Raw genomic sequence first — 17,612 nt, 5'->3', positions numbered from 1 at the left:
TGTGGCCAAATTCCCCTCCAACTTGATTTTCATAGGTGGTGCTATGGGTTGGATCTCAACCAATGATGGGACAGAGTACAGGAAAGTGATAACAGAATTTGGTGAACTGATGTGATGACAATAATCTCTCCCTCAATGTCAACAAAATGAAGTGTAGAGGAGGGTATACCCCTGTCTACATCAATGGGGACGAAGTCGAAATGGTCAACAGCTCTAAATTTTTAGATGTCCAAAAGGAGGTGTCTAGTTAAGAAAGCCAACAAAGCCTGTACTTTCTTGGAAAACTTAGCAAATTTGGCATGTCCACGACAACTCTCACCAACTTCTACAATGCACCATAGAACCATTCTGGTTGTAACACAACTTGGTATGGCTCCCGCTCTGCCCAAGACCGCAATAAGCTACAAAGAGTCATGAACAAGGTCTAATCCATCACTCATAAGAACATAAGAAATAGGAGTAGGAGTAGGCCATCTAGCCCTTCGAGCCTGCCCCGCCATTCAATAAGATCATGGCTGATCTGAAGTGAATCAGTTCCACTTTCCTGCTTTCTCCCCATAACCCTCAATTCCCTTGTCTATCAGAAATCTATCTACCCGTGACTTATATTCAACGAGGTAGCCTCCACCACTTCAATGGGCAGAGAATTCCAGAGATTCACCACCCTTTGAGTGAAGAAGTTCCTCCTCAACTCCATTCTAAACTGCCCTCCCCTTATTCTGAGGCTGTGCCCTCTAGTTCTGCTATCCTTTCTAAGCGGGAAGGATCTCTCTACCTCTACCCTATCCATCCCTTTCATTATCTTATATGTCTCTATAAAATCCCCCGTCAGCCTTCTAAACTCCAAAGAGTGCAGACCCAGTCTATTCAATCTCTCTTCCTAAGCTAACCACCTCATCTCTGGTGTTAGCCTGGTGAACATTCTCTGTACTCCCTCCAAGGCCAATATATCCTTTTGCAAATATGGGGACCAAAACTGCACACACTACTCCAGCTGCAGCCTCACCAGTGCCCTGTACAGTTGCAGCAAAACCTCCCTGCTTTTATATTCTATCCCCCTCGCTATAAAGGCCAACATTCCATTCGCCTTCTTGATCGTAACACTCAAACCAGCCTCCCATCCATTGACTCTGTCCATACTTCCCACTGCCTTGGCAAAGCAGCCAGCATAATTAAGGCCCCGACGCATCCCGGACATTCTCTCTTCATCTTCTTCCATCGGGAAAAAGATAAAAGTCTAGAGACGTGTACCAACCGACTCAAAAACAGCTTTTTCCCTGCTGCCATCAGAATTTTGAATAGACCTACCTCGCATCAAGTTGATCTTTCTCTACATCCCAGCTCCCACTCAACTGATGAAGACACAATGGTCCAAAAGCTCATACTCACCTTCCGTGCCTGTTGGGCACTACAGGGGCTGGGGTGCATTATCGATCCTAATAATCACATTATAATTTGATGTTTCAAGTTTCCTTTGTACTTTAATTTTGTTTTGGCTGTTTCCCCTCCTTTTGGGGAGCTGCCCCTTTTACTTTATCCTGACTAAACTTGGTATTGTTTGTTTGGTTCGACCTAAAAGAGGCCAACATCTGTGAGTACCTAAAAGAAGCCAAAAGCTCATGCTCCCAAATAAACTTGTTGGACTTTAACCTGGTGTTATGAGACTTCTTACTTTGCCCACCCCAATCCAATGCCAGCATCTCCACATCATCCTAGCTATGATTGTAACACTACATTCTGCACTCTCTCCTTTTCTTCCATATGTACTGTTTGCTTTGCCTGTTTAGCACACAAGAAACAATACTTTTCACTATATACTAATACACGTGGCAATAATAACGGGCAGCACAGGGGCTAACACTGTTGCCGCACAGTTCCAGACATCTGGTTTGATTCCCAGTTTGGGTCACTGTTTGTGTGCAGTTTGCATGTTCTCCCCATGTCTGCATGGGTTTCCTCCAGGTGCTCCGGTTTCCACCCACATTCTAAAGATGTGCGGGGTTGGCCATGCTAAATTGCCCCTTAGTGTCCTGGGATGTGTAGGTTAGTGGGATTAACAGGGTATATATGTGGGCTTTTGGGGATAGGGTCTGCGTGGGATGGTTGTTGGTGCAGAGTCAATGGGCCGAATGGCCTCCTTCTGCACTGTAGGATTTCTATAAATCAAGTCAACATTTGAGTGGTAGTTCTGGTGAGGGCAGACTTGATAGGCTGAAGGGCCTTCTCTGCCCTGTATGACACTCTCACATTTCTGTCCCCCATTGCAGGAACACTTGGCCTTGTTGCTTCTTCTCCCCAAGTGGACACCATTCCCCTCAGATCCCATCAGCTGGGGGGAGATGAGGGGCTGGGAGGGGGGAAGGCAGGGTGGGGGAGGGGGGAGGCAGGGTGGGGGGGTTTGGGGGGGAGGGAAAGCAGGGTGGGGGAGGGATCAGTCACCCCCCACTCTTACCGTTCGCCCCAAGTGTGCTGCCAACCCCTCCCCCGCTCCCTTACCCCGGGCTCGGCCGTTAGAACACGTAACTAAGGCACGTGACCGTTACCCTGGCGACGCCGCGCTGCCCGCTGGGAGCTGCACTTCACGCGGCGGGGGGGGGGGGGGGGGGGTGTGCGGTGACGTGATGGGTCGCGCGCATGAAAGGCGCCGGGTGACGTCAGCGCCTCGCTGTCCACCGCAGCTCCCAGAGTGCAGCTGGACAAGATCCGGATCAGCGCCTCCTGTCACTCACCTCAAGGCGGGTTTGATAGTATCCACTTATTTCATAGAATCACCGGTCACAATCAACTTGCTGTTCAATATATAGAATAATCAGTATTTGATCAGGAAATGTGATAAAAGTTCTTTAGCCTTTAAAGATGGTATGCCAGTGGATTATGGGAATTGCAGTTCGCCAGTGTTTTGCCATTGGCGCTGACATTGAGAAGGAACTACAAATCCCGGCATACTGTTAGAAAGAGCAGGGGTGATACGGGATACCGCTGTCACATGGGGAGGGCGGGGTTAGAAGGCGAAGCGCTAGGCACTCTGGGAGTTGTAGTCATATCCCTGCACATCACCCAGCTAATGGCTGGCAGAGGCCGCGCCACAGAACTACAATTCCCAGAGTGCGGTGCGCGGCGCACTGGCAGTGGGGAGGCAGAAGCCGGTCAGGCACGCGGCTTTTCCAGTTGCTTCTGTGAGAGCGGCACCGGCACCAACGGAAATCCCTGCCGGCTTTTTCAGGTGAGGGGCTGTCAGGCCTGTCCGGCACTGGCCTTGGTGGTTAATTAAACACGATGTTGAAATTCTCTTCAGGACGGAGGCTGGCTCAGACCAGCGGCCGGCGAAGCCCAGAGCCCGGCTAGGCCCCAGCAAGCCGGGGCCTCCCAGTAAAAGGGAAATGGCAGCCTGGCTCACTCTCGTTCTGTCCAGAAACAGAGAGCGTAAGGCCGAGTCTCTGGTCTTTGTTGTCTCTGGTCTTTGTTGTCTCTGGGAGGTGGATAGAGTTAAAATACAATTCATCCGGGTTGGAACAGGCTGGAGGGGCTGAATGGCCCTTTCCTGTGACACGGACAATACATTACTGGGGAAGTTGTTTGCTTTTTATTCATTCTCTATTTAGATGTTATATTTCCTGCCCATCCCTAATTGCCCTTGAGAAGATGGTTGTCTTATTGAATTGCTGCAGTCCGTGAGGTGTAGATAGTGCTGTTAGGGAGGGAGCTCCAGGAGTTTGACCCAATGACAACAAAGAAATGGCAATATATTTTCATGTCAGAACGGTGAGTGATTTAGAAGGGAACTTGCAAGTGGTAGTGTTCCCAGGTATCTGCTGCCTTTGTCCTTCTGGGTGATAGTGGTTAGGGGTTTGCAAAGTGCTGCCTAAGCAAGCTTGCTGAGTTGCTGCAGTGCATCTTGCAGATGTTGTACGTGGCTGCCACTGTGTTTGTGATTGAGGGAGTGAATATTTGTCGATGGGATACCAATTAAGCAGGCTACATTGCCCAGGATGGTGTTGAGCTTTTTGAGTGATGTTGAAGTTGCACTCGTTCAGGCAAGTGGAAAGTATTCCATCACACTCAACTTGCAGAATTCCTGGCCTCTGAGCTGCTCTTGTAGCCAAAGTATTCATTTGATTAGCTTCTCTTCAACGCACCCCCAGTGAACATTGGGGAGTTCAACAACTAAATGTCAAGATCAATGTCTGTTCCATCTTCTGTTGGCAATGGTCATGGCTTGGTATTTGTGTACGACAAATGTTACTTGCCGCTTATCAACCCAAACATGGGTATTGACCAGATTTTGCTGCATTTGGACATGTTGTGAATGAGGCTGAACATTGTGCAATCATCAGCAAACATTCTCACTTCTGACCTGACGATAGAGGAAAGGTTATGGATGAAGCTGGTTGGGCCTAGAACTCTTGCAGTGATGTACTGGAACTGAGGTGAAAGACATTCAACAGCCACAGCCGTCATGCTTTGTGCTTGGTACGACTTCAACTAGTGACTAGTAGAACTCTTCCCATCAACTTCAGTTTTGCTTGTGCTCCTTGATGCTGCTTTCAGTGAAATGCTGTGTAGATGTTGAGCACCATCACTCTACTGTCTGGAATTCAGCTCTGTGCCCATGTTTGAACCAGGGCTGTAATGAGTTCAGGAGCTGAGTGACTGTTAAGATTGATGCTGGTGATAATTTAATTAAGATGTGCGATTGTATATCAGAGCCATTTTTAGTCATCCTCAGTCCTCATTGTTAGTGCATTCACTAAGCAAAGAACATAAGGCAGTTATAATGACCCTTTCTAAATCACTGGTTTGGCATCAACTGAAGAATTGTGTCTTTCTAGAGGCTAAACATTAGGCCTTGGCAATGGTCCAGAGAAAGTTTAAGAGAATGGTATCAAGAATGCAAGACTTAGAGTCATAGAGATTTACAGCATGGAAACAGGCCCTTCGGCCCAACTTGTCCATGTCGCCATCTTGACCATCTTGTTCACCTGAGTTGCCATCTTCAGGGGACTGTGGATCTGCACACCTAGATAAGAACATAAGAAATAGGAGCAGGAGTAGGCCATCTGGCCCTTCGAGCCTGCCCCGCCATTCAATAAGATCATGGCTGATCTGTCGTGGCTCAGTTCCACTTTCCGGCCCTCTCCCCATAACCCTTAATCCCCTCTCTTATCAAGAACCCATCAACCCGCTTCTTGAAAATATTTAGCGAGGCAGCCTCCACCACTTCAACGGGTAGAGAATTCCAGAGATTCACCACCCTTTGAGTGAAGAAGTTCCTCCTCAACTCCGTTCTAAACCGCCTCCCCTTTATCTTGAGGCTGTGCCCCCTAGTCCTACTGTCTTTTTTGAGCGGGAAGAGTCTCTCCACCTCTATCCTATCCATCCCATTCATCATCTTATACGTCTCAATGAGATCTCCCCTCATTCTTCTAAGCTCCAACGAGTACAAGCCTAGTTTATTCAGCCTCTCCTCAGAGCTTAACCCCCTCAACTCCGGTATCAGCCTAGTAAACCTCCTCTGCACTCCCTCCAAGGCCAAAATATCTTTGCGCAGGTGCGGCGCCCAAAACTGCACACAGCACTCCAGCTGCGGTCTCACCAATGCCCTATACAGCTGCAGCAAGACCTCCCTACTTTTATATTCAATCCCCTTCGCTATGAAGGCCAGCATCCCATTCGCCTTCCTGACCACCTGCTGCACCTGCAAGCTGGGTTTCCCTGTATGCTCATATTTCTAAGGCCTGTACCGTTTACTGTATACTTTTCTTCTGCAGTCGACTTTCCAAATCGCATTACCTCACATTTATCTGGGTTAAATTCCATCTGCCATCTTTTGGCCCAGGTTTCCAGCTGATTTATATCCTGGCGTACCCTCTGACAATCCTCCTCACTGTCCACTACTCCCCCAATTTTTGTGACATCTGCAGATTTACTAATCAGATCACCTACATTTCCCTACAAAACATTTAGAAGTCCAGCAGTGATCCTTCTGGAACACTGCTTGTCACACACCTCCAGTTAGAAAAGTACCCTTCCACTGCTAATCTTTGCTTTCTATACCCAAGCCAGTTTTGTATCCATCTCGCCAACTCACCTTGGATCCCATATGACTTCACCTTCTGTATCAGCCTGTCATGAGGAATCTTTGGTTAGTAATTTTATTTATTATCTCCTCATTTCATCATAAAGATAATATTAGGAGCTATGCAGTGTTATAAAATCTGTATATTAAAATAACAATCAATTGCATTGGTTGGCCTGTAGAGCTCCACATCTCATTGAGAGCAGAGAATGTCAATCCATCAGTCTCAGAAATAGCAGTCCTCAAAATGATGGACATGAGACATGGAAATCATCAGTGTGATAAATAAGCTGCAACTGTACTGCTGTGAAAGAGTTGATTGGTTTGTGGAAGAGGGCACAGGCAGGCAATGAGATTGCATTCAGCTGCTGGACTGCAGTTTTCAGTAATCTGGATTAAGATGAATTATTGGAGTTGGCTGTGAGTTTGTTTTGATTCTGATGTGGAGAGAAAATTCAAAACTAAACACAGAAAATTTAAATGGTAAAATAATATGTAGATGAAATCTGTGTGTGCGATAACATAAAGATAGAATCCTTGTGCATGGAGACCTATCATAGCCCTGGTCATTCCAATACCACTGAAGTTTTGGATATTTAAAAACTATTTATTTACCTTGTGATTCTGAACCTCTTGATTACAGTCTTGTATCTCAATGGGTGCAGGAAGAATTTGCCCATTGCTCTAAGGAACGGCAGTCATTGGAACAAATGGACTCGAGGCACAGGATCCATCATTTGTAGGAAGTAAATAAGTTTGAGCCATGGGCCTATCATACAGAACACTGCAGCCTGTGTGTGATCTCAGCCACAAATGACCCTGCATCCTCATCTTCCAGCTACACTGGCTTTTTAAAGCATACAGGGATATCAGTGCCATTAGGAGGACTAGCATTTATTCCTAATTTTGTTAAATGTTCTTTCATAGGATGTGGGCATCACTGGCTAGGTCAGTATGTTTATCACTCAAATACAAACGCATTGGGTTTGTATTTCTGTTTCTTCATTTTGATACATGCTGTTTACAAATGGAGGAAACTTGAACTATGTCATTGTGCAATGTTAAGCTTTGTAACAAGCAGGCAGTGACAGTGTTCAAGAACACTACAAACTAACTTTTACTCTCTGAAACTCTTCCCCATTTCGTTGTTGTTGTCGTAATCTTCACTGTGTCCTTTCCATCACTCAGCCTTTGGGTGCCCAGAACTTCAAACTAGACATCTCAATTCACGCCACTGGTTATACAAATTCACCATGCTCCCCTTGTTATATTCAGTATCCCCATGTACATACTTCACAATAGTTTTTGCGATTATCTATTGTTTTAAGTACTATCACCATTTATAAAGACCAATGTGTCTTTATCCCTCCTGCTCTTTGCTCATAGACTTGTAAATCTCGCTTTGCATATTTCATACTCCAAGATATACTTCTGACGTTTTGCTGCATTGAATTGGCTGCCTTTTCTCAACCTGCCTATAGCTGTTCCTATCTTGGGGCACTGATGAATGGCAAGTTTTATATATTGATGGTATAATGCAATACTACTTTGAATTACAACGTGCTTTCTGTGTTGTAACACATGTAACCACATTGTGGGATATCATACTGGGTTACGCAGAAAGATGCAGGGTCATCTTTCTGGATCACTCAGTATGGTATCCCACAGGGTGGGCTCCCCTCATATGGGACCTGAGGTTTAGCCTATCAGAGGGTGGGAATGAGTCCTGTCAGTTTCCTCTCCTTTGTCCTGTTTAGTGGGTAGAGAAGCTGGGGTAAGCTGTAACTATATTTCATTATGAAATGGTAGCCAGTGGTGAGGACAAATCACTAGGTTGAGAATCCATTGAATAGTGTCACCCCACAGGGCAGCAATTCTTGACACAGTGCCTATTTACCAAGCATAAGGAATGTTACCTTCCTGTTCTCGATAGTGTTTGCCTTTGTGGAGTCAAAGCATTGCAGATTGCTGACCCAGTTGGAAGTATATTGGTTGTCACAGATGATGAATCATATTGTCTGTTGCTTGATGCTCTTTACAGTGTCATTCAATAATGAATCATTAGTTATTAAAGGATGGATGTGACAAATTACATTGACAGTAATTGAGATCTTAGTTACAAGGTAAACCGTGTATTCAGGCAAGGAACTGACAGATTGGACAGTTGAGGTGCTGGCCCTTTGGGAAAACTTGCTGATATGATGATTTCAGGTGTTGTTTGTAATGAAGGGCAGCACAGCAAAACCATTCCACTGACCTGAGTTCAGTATGAGCTGTGAAAATGCCTAGTTTCTTACAAATTGCAGTGAATCAAGTTTGGGTCTGTCATAGTCACCATGCTGGGATTTGCAGATATGACCTGTGTATTGGCCTTCTCAAGTTGCTGCAGAATGGACCCGAAACACTCCAGTGAAGTACTGAGGGAGTGCTGCAATGTTGACAGTGCCATCTGTCAGATAAGATGTTAAACCAAGGCCCTGTCTACCATCCCAAGTACTTGACAGGAGAGTTCTCCTGGTTTTCTGGCCAACATTTCTCCCTCTAGCAACATCACAACAAACAAGTAATCTGTTCATTGCTGTTTGAGGGATTTTGCTATGTGTAAATTGTCTTCCACATTCCCTCTATACAGCACTGCTTACACTTCAGGATTTAATTAGTCTTAATCACTTTGGGATTGGTCCAGTGCTTATGAAAGATTTTTACACAAATCCAAAGTCTGTCTTTCCTGAACTAGACTTGCCCTTTTCCACTCCACCCGTACACTCATTCCCAGTGACTAATGCCAGTCTGACTCAACCATAGTATTTCTCAACTCCAACCTTTTCTGCAGTTTCCTGGACTGACTCAGAGCTTATCAGGATGAGGAGGTACGTCAGCCTGGAAGAAACCATAATTCACATTCCTATCTTGATATGGGCCTGTTGAAACGATTCTTGTTGAAGTAGTCTATCATCCCCGTGCTTGCGTGGGTTTTCTCCGGGTGCTCCGGTTTCCTCCCACACCCCAAAGATGTGCTATTAGGCTGATTGGCAGTAATAAATTGTCCCTAAATTAGTTTCCCTCAATGTGGGTGGCCATAAAACAATAGATAAGGGTCGTGGGTGGAGGGGGGGGACTGGTAGTGTTAAAATGGCGGCGTGGGCTCGTTGGGCTGAAGGGCCTGTTTCCCAGGTTGTTTTGTTCTTTGTTAAAAAGTAAAATGCATTGACCCTTGCTATGTCAGTCAGTCCTGTTTGTCATTGACGATTTGAATCTTGCCCTCCTACCATGGTTTGATTTCCCTCTTCGGCCTTTCTGTGTAAAGCTCTAGCTTGTCCTTTCTTTCCTGTTTCCAATCCTCCAACTCTGCTCATGATCCTTCTGGCCTGCATATCCATTCCAGGACTTGACTTTCTTTTTAGTCTTGGGCCATTTCTGCCTGCAGTTTCACCAACATACTCTATGACTTGGTTTAATTCTATTTGTTCCTGGTTTCCAAGATTTGAGGGGAAGGTGGGGGGAGAAACTTGTCAATTACTGAGACAAGCTGTCATTTCTGATGCTGTCACAGGGAGGCAGGATTGTATCACTATTACCATTGCAAGCTGCTTTCATTGTTTATTAAAACCTCAGTACTGAACTCCCTGTTTCCTTGTGGAGAGCTTTGTAATTTCTCCTGCTTTATGACTTCATGAATTTGTCCCAAGTTGCCCTTGAGAAGATGATGGGTAGCTCTCTTGGGGACTGGGTACACCCACACTTCTCACTCACTGTGTGTGTGTGTGTGTGTGTGTGTGTGTGTGTGTGTGTGTGTCCGTGTGTGTGTGTCCTCTGAGCCTGGGACCCTGACATGCCCTCGTGCTCTCGTTATGGGGTATGCCTGTGATTGGAGGTGCAGCTCCTTATAGGTTCTTCGCATCCACTTATCTGTCGTACTGGTATTTTTGCACAGTGGCTTTGAGGGCACATAGAATGGATATGTGGGCCATGGGTTGGATTAGCCTGATGCAGAATGTGTCGTTGGAGCTGCACTCATGCAAACAAGTGGAGAGTATTCCATCACACTTCTGACTTGAGCATTGTAGATAGTGGACAGGCTTTGGAAAGTCAGGGGATGCGTTACTGTATTGGGAAGTGAAGCTGGTTTCAATCCATACTTGCAAACCTCCAAATTGGGAACTGTCCCAACTTTTCCTCAGAAGGCAACCTGTACATTTCTGCTGTTAGTCTAGTAAACCTTCTGTGAGCTATTCCTACTGTATTTACATCTTGCCTTAAATAAGGAGATCAATACTGTACATAGTATTTGATTTTATTATTGTCACATGTATTAACATACAGTGAAAAGTATTGTTTATTGCGTACTATACAGACAAAGCATACTATTCATAGAGAAGGTGTAAAGAGAGGGTGCATACTGTAGTGTTACAGTCATAGCTAGGGTGTAGAGAAAAATCAACTTAATGCAAGGTAAGTCCATTCAAAAGTCTGACAGCAGCAGAGAAGAAAGTGGAAGAGAGAATATCTGGAGTGCTTGGAGTCCTTAATATTGCTGGCTGATTTGCTGAGGCAGCGGGAAGTGTAGACAGAGTCAATGGATGGGAGGCTGGTTTGTGTAATGGATTGGGCTTCGTTCACGACCTTTTGTAGTTCCTTGCGGTCTTGGGCAGGGCAGGAGCCGTATCAAGCTGTGATACAACCAGAAAGAATGCTTTCCATGTTGCACCTGTAAAAGTTGGTGAGAGTCGGAACTGACACGTCAAATTTCCTTAGTCTCTGAGAAAGTAGAGGCGTTGATGGGCTTTCTTAACTATAGTGTTGGCATGGGAGGGAACCAGGGCAGGTTGTAGGTGATCTGGACATTCAAAAACTTGAAACTCTTGACCCTTTCTACTTCATCCCCATTGATGTAGACAGGGGCGTGTTCTCCTTTATGCTTCCTGAAGTTGATGACAATCTCCTTGTTGACATTGAGGAAGAGTTTATTGTTGCTACACCAGTTCACCAGGTTCTCTATCTCATTCCTGTATTCTGTCTTATCGTTGTTTGAAATCCGACCCACTATGGTGGTGTTGTCAGCAAACTTGAAAATTGAATTGGAGGAGAATTTGGCCACGCAGTCATAGGTGTATGAGGACTATAGTAGGGGGCTGAGAACACAGCATTGTGGGGCACCGGTGCTGAGGATGATCATGGAGGAGGTGTTGTTGCCTGTCCTTACTGATTGTGGCCTGTAGATCAGGAAGTTCAGGATCCAGTTGCAGAGGGAGGTGCTGAGGCCCAGGCCACAGAGTTTGGAGATGAGATGATTGGGAATAATAGTGTTGAAGGCTGAACTGTAGTCAATAAATAGGAGTCTGACATAGGTGTCCTTGTTATCTAAGTGTTCCAGGGTTGAGCAGGGCCAGGGAAATGGTGTCTGCTGTGGACCTGTTGCGGCAGTAGGCAAACTGTAGTGGGTCCAGCTAGTCTGGGGGGTTTAAATTGATTTGTGACATGACTAAACTTTCAAAACACTTCATGATGATGGATGTCAGAGCCACCATCCGTCCGAGCATACTGTTTGGTTTTCCTTAAGTACCGAGAAATGGTGGTCTTAAAGCGGATAGGGACCTCAGATTGTTGTAAAGAGAGGTTGAAGATGTCTGTGAATGTCCCCGCCAGCTGATCTGTGCAGGATCTGAGTGTGTGTCTGGGTACCCCATCCGGGCAAGTCATTTTCCTTGGGTTGCTCTTCGAGAAAGCTGCTCTGACATCTGCAGTGGTGATCCCAGATACAGGTTCATCAAGGGCTTCCAGGGTGGGAGGCATGCTCTCGCTGACTCTTGTTCAAAACGGGCGTAGAATGCATTGAGCTCATCAGGGAGGGGTGTGTTGGAGCTGGCAATTTTACGTGCCTTCATCTTGTAGCTTGTTATGTCTTGCAGACCCTGCCATAATTGGCAGGGTTTGGTGTGGCTCGCCTGGGACTCCAGTTTGGTCTGGTACTGTCTTTTGGCATCTTTGATGGATCTCCTTAGATTGTATCTGGTTTTCTTGTATAGGTCAATGTTGCCTAATTTGAATGCCTCAGACTTGGACTTCAGCAAGCAGTGGATATCCCTGTTCGTGTATGGTTTCTGGTTGGAGAACACACAGCTTTGCTTCTTTGGCACACAGTCTTCTACACACTTACTGATGACATCAGTTACTGCAGTGGTGTACGCAGTATTTAAATACTGACCAGTCCACTGACTCCAAACAGTCCTGTAGGAGATCATCCCATTCCTGATGTCTCACTAGTGTCCTGTACAACTGAAACATAATCTTCCTACTTTTATATTCAATTCCACTTGCAATAAACAATAATATTCTGCTTGCTTTTTCTAATTACCTGCAGAGTGGATAATATTAATCTAAATTAATTCTCTTTCTGCACTTCCTCTCAAAATGGACAATTTCACATTTTCCCCACATTAAAACTCGGTTTCCAGATCTTTGCCCATTGTGCTGGGGGCAGCACGGTCAGACATTGGTTAGCACTGCTGCCTCACAGTGTCAGGGAGCCAGGTTCGTTTCCCGGCTTGTTTTACTGTCAATGTGGAACGTAGATCATAGAACATTACAGCGCAGTACAGGCCCTTCAGCCCTCGATGTTGCACCGACCAGTGGAACCGATCTAATGACCCTCTAACCTAAACTATTCTGCATGTTCTCTCCATGTCTGCCTGGGTTTCCTCCCACAGTCCAAAGATGAACAGGTTTGGTGAATTGGCCATGCTAAATCGAGCCTCAGTGTACCAGAACAGGAGCCAGAGTGTGGCGACTTGGGGATTTTCACAGTAACTTCATTGCAGTAACTGCAACGAACTTATGCTATAGTATTTATAGTAATAAATATATATAGTAATAATAAACTAACTTATAGGCTTACTATGTGTGACCAATAAATGTGTGACTAATAAACTTTAAGACTTATTTACATCCTCTTGTGGCCTCATTAAGTTGTCTTTGTGATTTACTTTTATAGAACAGTACAGCACAGGAACAGGCCCTTTGGCCCACGATGTGGTCATAGAATCCCTATGGTGCAGGAGGTGGCCATTTGACTCCTTGAGCCTGTACTGACCACAATCCCACCCAGGCCCTATCCCCATAACCCCATGCATTTACCCTACTAATTCCCCTCTGACACAGGGGAAGTTTAACATTGTCAAGCAACCTAACCTGCACATCTTTGGACTGTGGGAGGAAACCGGAGCACTTGGAGGAAACCCACACAGACACGGAGAGAATGTGCAAACTCCACACAGACAAGGACCCGAGGCTGGAATTGAATCTAGGTTCCTGGCACTGAGGTAGCAGTACCAACCACTGTGCCGTTATATTTAACATGGTGCCAAACATAACTAATCCCTTCTGTCTGCCCTTGGTCCATATCCCTTTAATCCTTGCACATTCATGTGCATATCTGAAAGCCCCTTAAATGCTTCAATCATAACAAAGGTTTCATGGCTAGCATTTAATTCCATGTTTTAAATTAATTGAATTTAAATTCCTCCAGCTACCACGGTGGGATTTGAACTTGTGACTGCAAACTGGGCCTGAGGATCAGTAGTGCTGTGACATACCCCAGTCTGTATTTGTGTCATCAGTAAATTTAGCAGCCATCTCCTCAGTCCCTTCATCCAAATCATTTACCTCAGTTGTGAAAAGTTGAGTCCCCAGCACTAATCCCTGTGGCATAATTCTGTGTATGATGCTGTCTCCATGTACTTGTGGGTTAGATGGGGGACTGAGTAGTTTTGTGGTATAAGACTAGGGCAGTGCATGGAGATTGTTCCCCTGAAACACTGGCCTCATGTTTTGTGGAAGGCAGATTAGAAATCTAACCACTTCCCTTAATACATGTATATTTTTTTCACAGGTTGTACTTCCACTAACACAAACTAACCAACAGCAATGCCTTCTGACTTGGCCAAGAAAAAGGCAGCAAAGAAGAAGGAAGCCGCAAAAGCCCGTCAGCGTAAACCCAAGAGCACGGATGGGCCTGAGGAGAATGGTGATGTTGGTGCAGAGGAAGTGGTGAATGGTGAAAGGCCACAGATGAATGGCTCTTCTGTTCATGATGCAGGTTTGGGTTTAGTCGAGCAATGCTCAGCATTCCTCTCTGTGAAGGCTGTCTGTTCATTCTCTTACACCTGTGCAGACATTGTCCGTTCTGTAGTTTGAATGCAGTCTGATTCTGGGTATCTAATAGGAGGTTCCGGAAAGGCTACATAATGATTAAGTTAGTGGTACCAATCCTTTTGTATGTCACAGCACGTTTTTATCCTTTAAAAATGTTGAGGTGTACCTGTTTTCTCCAACTGAACTGCCTGCTAACAAAAACCCCATTTCTCTGAAATTTAAAAGCACTTCGGTTTGATTTATTGTCTCATGTATTAGTATATGGTGAAAAGTATTGTTTCTTGTGCACTATACAGACAAAACATACGATTCATAGAGAAGGAAAGGAGAGAGTGCAGAATATAGTGTTACAGTCATAAGAACATAAGAACATAAGAAATAGGAGCAGGAGTAGGCCATCTAGCCCTTCGAGCCTGCCCCGCCATTCAATAAGATCATGGCTGATCTGTTGTGGCTCAGTTCCACTTTCCCGCCCTCTCCCCATAACCCTTAATCCCCTCTCTTATCAAGAACCCATCAACCCGCTTCTTAAAAATATTTAGCGAGGCAGCCTCCACCACTTCAACGGGCAGAGAATTCCAGAGATTCACCACCCTTTGAGTGAAGAAGTTCCTCCTCAACTCCGTTCTAAACCGCCTCCCCTTTATCTTGAGGCTGTGCCCCCTAGTCCTACTGTCTTTTTTGAGCGGGAAGAGTCTCTCCACCTCTATCCTATCCATCCCATTCATCATCTTATACATCTCAATGAGATCTCCCCTCATTCTTCTAAACTCTAGCGAGTACAAGCCTAGTTTATTCAGCCTCTCCTCATAGCTCAATCCCCTCAACTCCGGTATCAGCCTAGTAAACCTCCTCTGCACTCCCTCCAGGGCCAAAATATCCTTGCGCAGGTGCGGCGCCCAAAACTGCACACAGTACTCCAGCTGCGGCCTCACCAATACCCTATACAGCTGCAGCAAGACCTCTCTACTTTTATATTCAATCCCCCTCGCTATGAAGGCCAGCATCCCATTCGCCTTCCTGACCACCTGCTGCACCTGCAAGCTGGGTTTTTGCGACTCATGCACAAGGACCCCGAGGTCCCTCTGCACCGTCGCCTGCTGCAGTTTTTCGCCCCGTAAGTAATAGTCCTTCCTACCATACTTCCCACCAAAGTGGACCACCTCACACTTGCCAACATTAAATTCCATTTGCCATTTCCTGGCCCATTCGCCCAGCCTATCTAGATCCTTCTGCAGACTCTCCACACCCTCCGCACAATTTGCCTTTCCCCCAATCTTGGTGTCATCAGCAAATTTCGACAGCTAGGGTGTAGAGAAAGACCAGCTTAATCAGCTTTCGAGCAGAGAGAACATGCCTTCACTAGGCTGATACCGGAGATGAGGGGGTTGGACTATGAAGAGAGGCTGAATAGACTGGGTCTGTACTCGTTGGAGTTTAGAAGGATGAGGGGGGATCTTATGGAGACATATAAGATATTGAAGGGGATGTATAGGGTAGAGGTAGAGAGATTCTTCCTGCTTAGAAAGGATAGCAGGACTAGAGGACACAGCCTCAAGATAAGAGGGGGGCAGTTTAGATCAGAGTTGAGGAGGAACTTCTTCACTCAAAGGGTGGTGAACCTCTGGAATTCTCTGCCCGTTGAAGTGGTGGAGGCTACCTCGCTGAATATATTTAAGTCACGGGTAGATAGGTTTCTGGTAGGCAAGGGAATTAAGGGTTATGGGGAGAAAGCGGGAAAGTGGAACTGAGCCATTTCAGATCAGCCATGATCTTATTGAATGGCGGGGCAGGCTCGAAGGGCTAGTTGGCCTACTCCTGCTCCTATTTCTTATGTTCTTATGTGCATAGCTCCCTGAAAGTTGGCAGCCAGGTTGATAAGGTTGTTAAGAAGGTGTACGGTGTGTTAACTTTTATTGGTAGAGGGATTGAATTTCGGAGCCGTGAGGTCATGTTACAACTGTACAAAACTCTGGTGCGGCCGCACTTGGAGTATTGCGTACAGTTCTGGTCGCCGCATTATAAGAAAGATGTGGAGGCAGTGGAAAGGATGCAGAGGAGGTTTACCAGGATGTTGCCTGGTATTGGGGGAAGGTCTTATGAGGAAAGGCTGAGGGACTTGAGGTTATTTTCATTGGAGAGGAGGAGGTTACGAGGTGACCTGATTGAGGCATACAAGATGATCGAAGGATTGGATAGGGTGGACAGTGAGAGCCTTTTACCTCGGATGGTGATGGCTAACACGAGGGGACATAGCTCTAAATTAAGGGGTGGTAATTATAGGACGGATGTCAGCAGTAGGTTCTTTACTCAGAGGGTAGTAAGGTCGTGGAATGCCCTGCCTGCAGCAGTTATGGACTCGCCAACTTTAAGAGTGTTCAAATGGTCAGTGGATAGGCATATGGATAACATTGGAATAGTTTAGGTTAGAGGGCCATTAGATTGGTTCCACTGGTTGGTGCAACATCGAGGGCCGAAGGGCCTGTACTGCGCTGTAATGTTCTATGTAATGTGAGGGAGGTCGGTTCATTCAAACGTTTTATGGCAGTATGTTTCTTGCGGTCTTGGGCAACAGCCATACCAAGCTGTGACACAACGAGAAAGAATGCTTTCTATGGTGCATCTGTAAAAGTTGTTAAGCATCGTAGTGGACGTACCAAATTTCCTTAGTCTTCTGAGAAAGTAGAGGCAAGTGGGGGCTTGGACACCTAAAAACTTGAAGCTCGCAACCATTTCTACTTTGTCCCCACTGATGTTCTCCCTGAAGTCAATGGCAATCTCCTTCATTTTGTTGACATTGAGGGAGAGATTATTGTTGTCGTACCAGTTCATCAGATTCTTGATCTCTTTCCTATATATCTCGTCGTTGTTTGAGATCCAACCCACTATGGTGGTGTTCATCAGCAAACTTGAAAATCAAGTTCAAGTCATGTTTTAATACAATTTTCATTAGTTGAAGCAATTTACAATGAAAGCCTTATCGCCAGTTTGAAGTCAAATACAATATTTCTTATTGAAAATGTGTACAATTTAAGTGTTTCCCATTAAAGATTTCAATGGTTTTTAGGTTTTTTCTAAGCCTGCATTTCTGAATGTGAAAGTTCACAAATGAAGGAAATGTTGTGGGCATTTTGTCAGCAGTGTTAGTGTGACACCTGGACCTGCCTATCCTGATCCAGGGCTCACTGCTAACGGAGCAACTCACAGGCCTTGCTCGCCTGACAGGCACTCCCTCCTTTTTATTGGAAAAAACCAACTCTTACAGGCAGCTTGTGGGGAGTGGTAAGGGTACTGTGAAAACACAATCTGAAATAGATGAGATTCCAGTCTCCTAAACAACCAAAATGTCTAGGGGCATCTCTGCAAACTTCAGTTTTAGTGTGTG

At 45.5% G+C, this 17,612-nt stretch overlaps 2 protein-coding genes across 4 annotated transcripts in view; one reads left to right on the top strand and one right to left on the bottom strand.

Annotated features, from left to right (window-relative positions):
• Window positions 1-2,583, bottom strand: part of faim2a (Fas apoptotic inhibitory molecule 2a) — an 83,313-nt gene extending 80,730 nt beyond the window's left edge. The window contains exon 1 of one of the 2 annotated variants that reach the window (XM_080195021.1): window positions 2,497-2,583. The gene's annotated coding sequence lies outside the window, so the exon portion shown is untranslated. Of the gene's footprint in view, window positions 1-2,452 lie in introns of both variants that reach the window. The other variant, XM_080195020.1, reaches the window with a different exon arrangement.
• Window positions 2,584-2,713: 130 nt separating this feature from the next.
• Window positions 2,714-17,612, top strand: part of abcf2a (ATP-binding cassette, sub-family F (GCN20), member 2a) — a 49,341-nt gene continuing 34,442 nt past the window's right edge. The window contains exons 1-2 of one of the 2 annotated variants that reach the window (XM_080194782.1): window positions 2,714-2,735; window positions 13,965-14,171. In XM_080194782.1, coding sequence (XP_080050908.1) covers window positions 14,000-14,171 — 172 coding nt within the window. In that variant the 5' untranslated portion in view covers window positions 2,714-2,735; window positions 13,965-13,999. Of the gene's footprint in view, window positions 2,736-3,112; window positions 3,224-13,964; window positions 14,172-17,612 lie in introns of those variants that run through there. The other variant, XM_080194781.1, reaches the window with a different exon arrangement.

Source organism: Carcharhinus amblyrhynchos, chromosome 8, assembly GCF_965287045.1.
Source record: "Carcharhinus amblyrhynchos chromosome 8, sCarAmb.v2.hapA, whole genome shotgun sequence".
Classification (NCBI taxonomy): Eukaryota; Metazoa; Chordata; class Chondrichthyes; order Carcharhiniformes; family Carcharhinidae; genus Carcharhinus; species Carcharhinus amblyrhynchos.
Note: the sequence above shows the minus strand (reverse complement) of the source record. Positions and strands in the feature narration are given on the sequence as shown.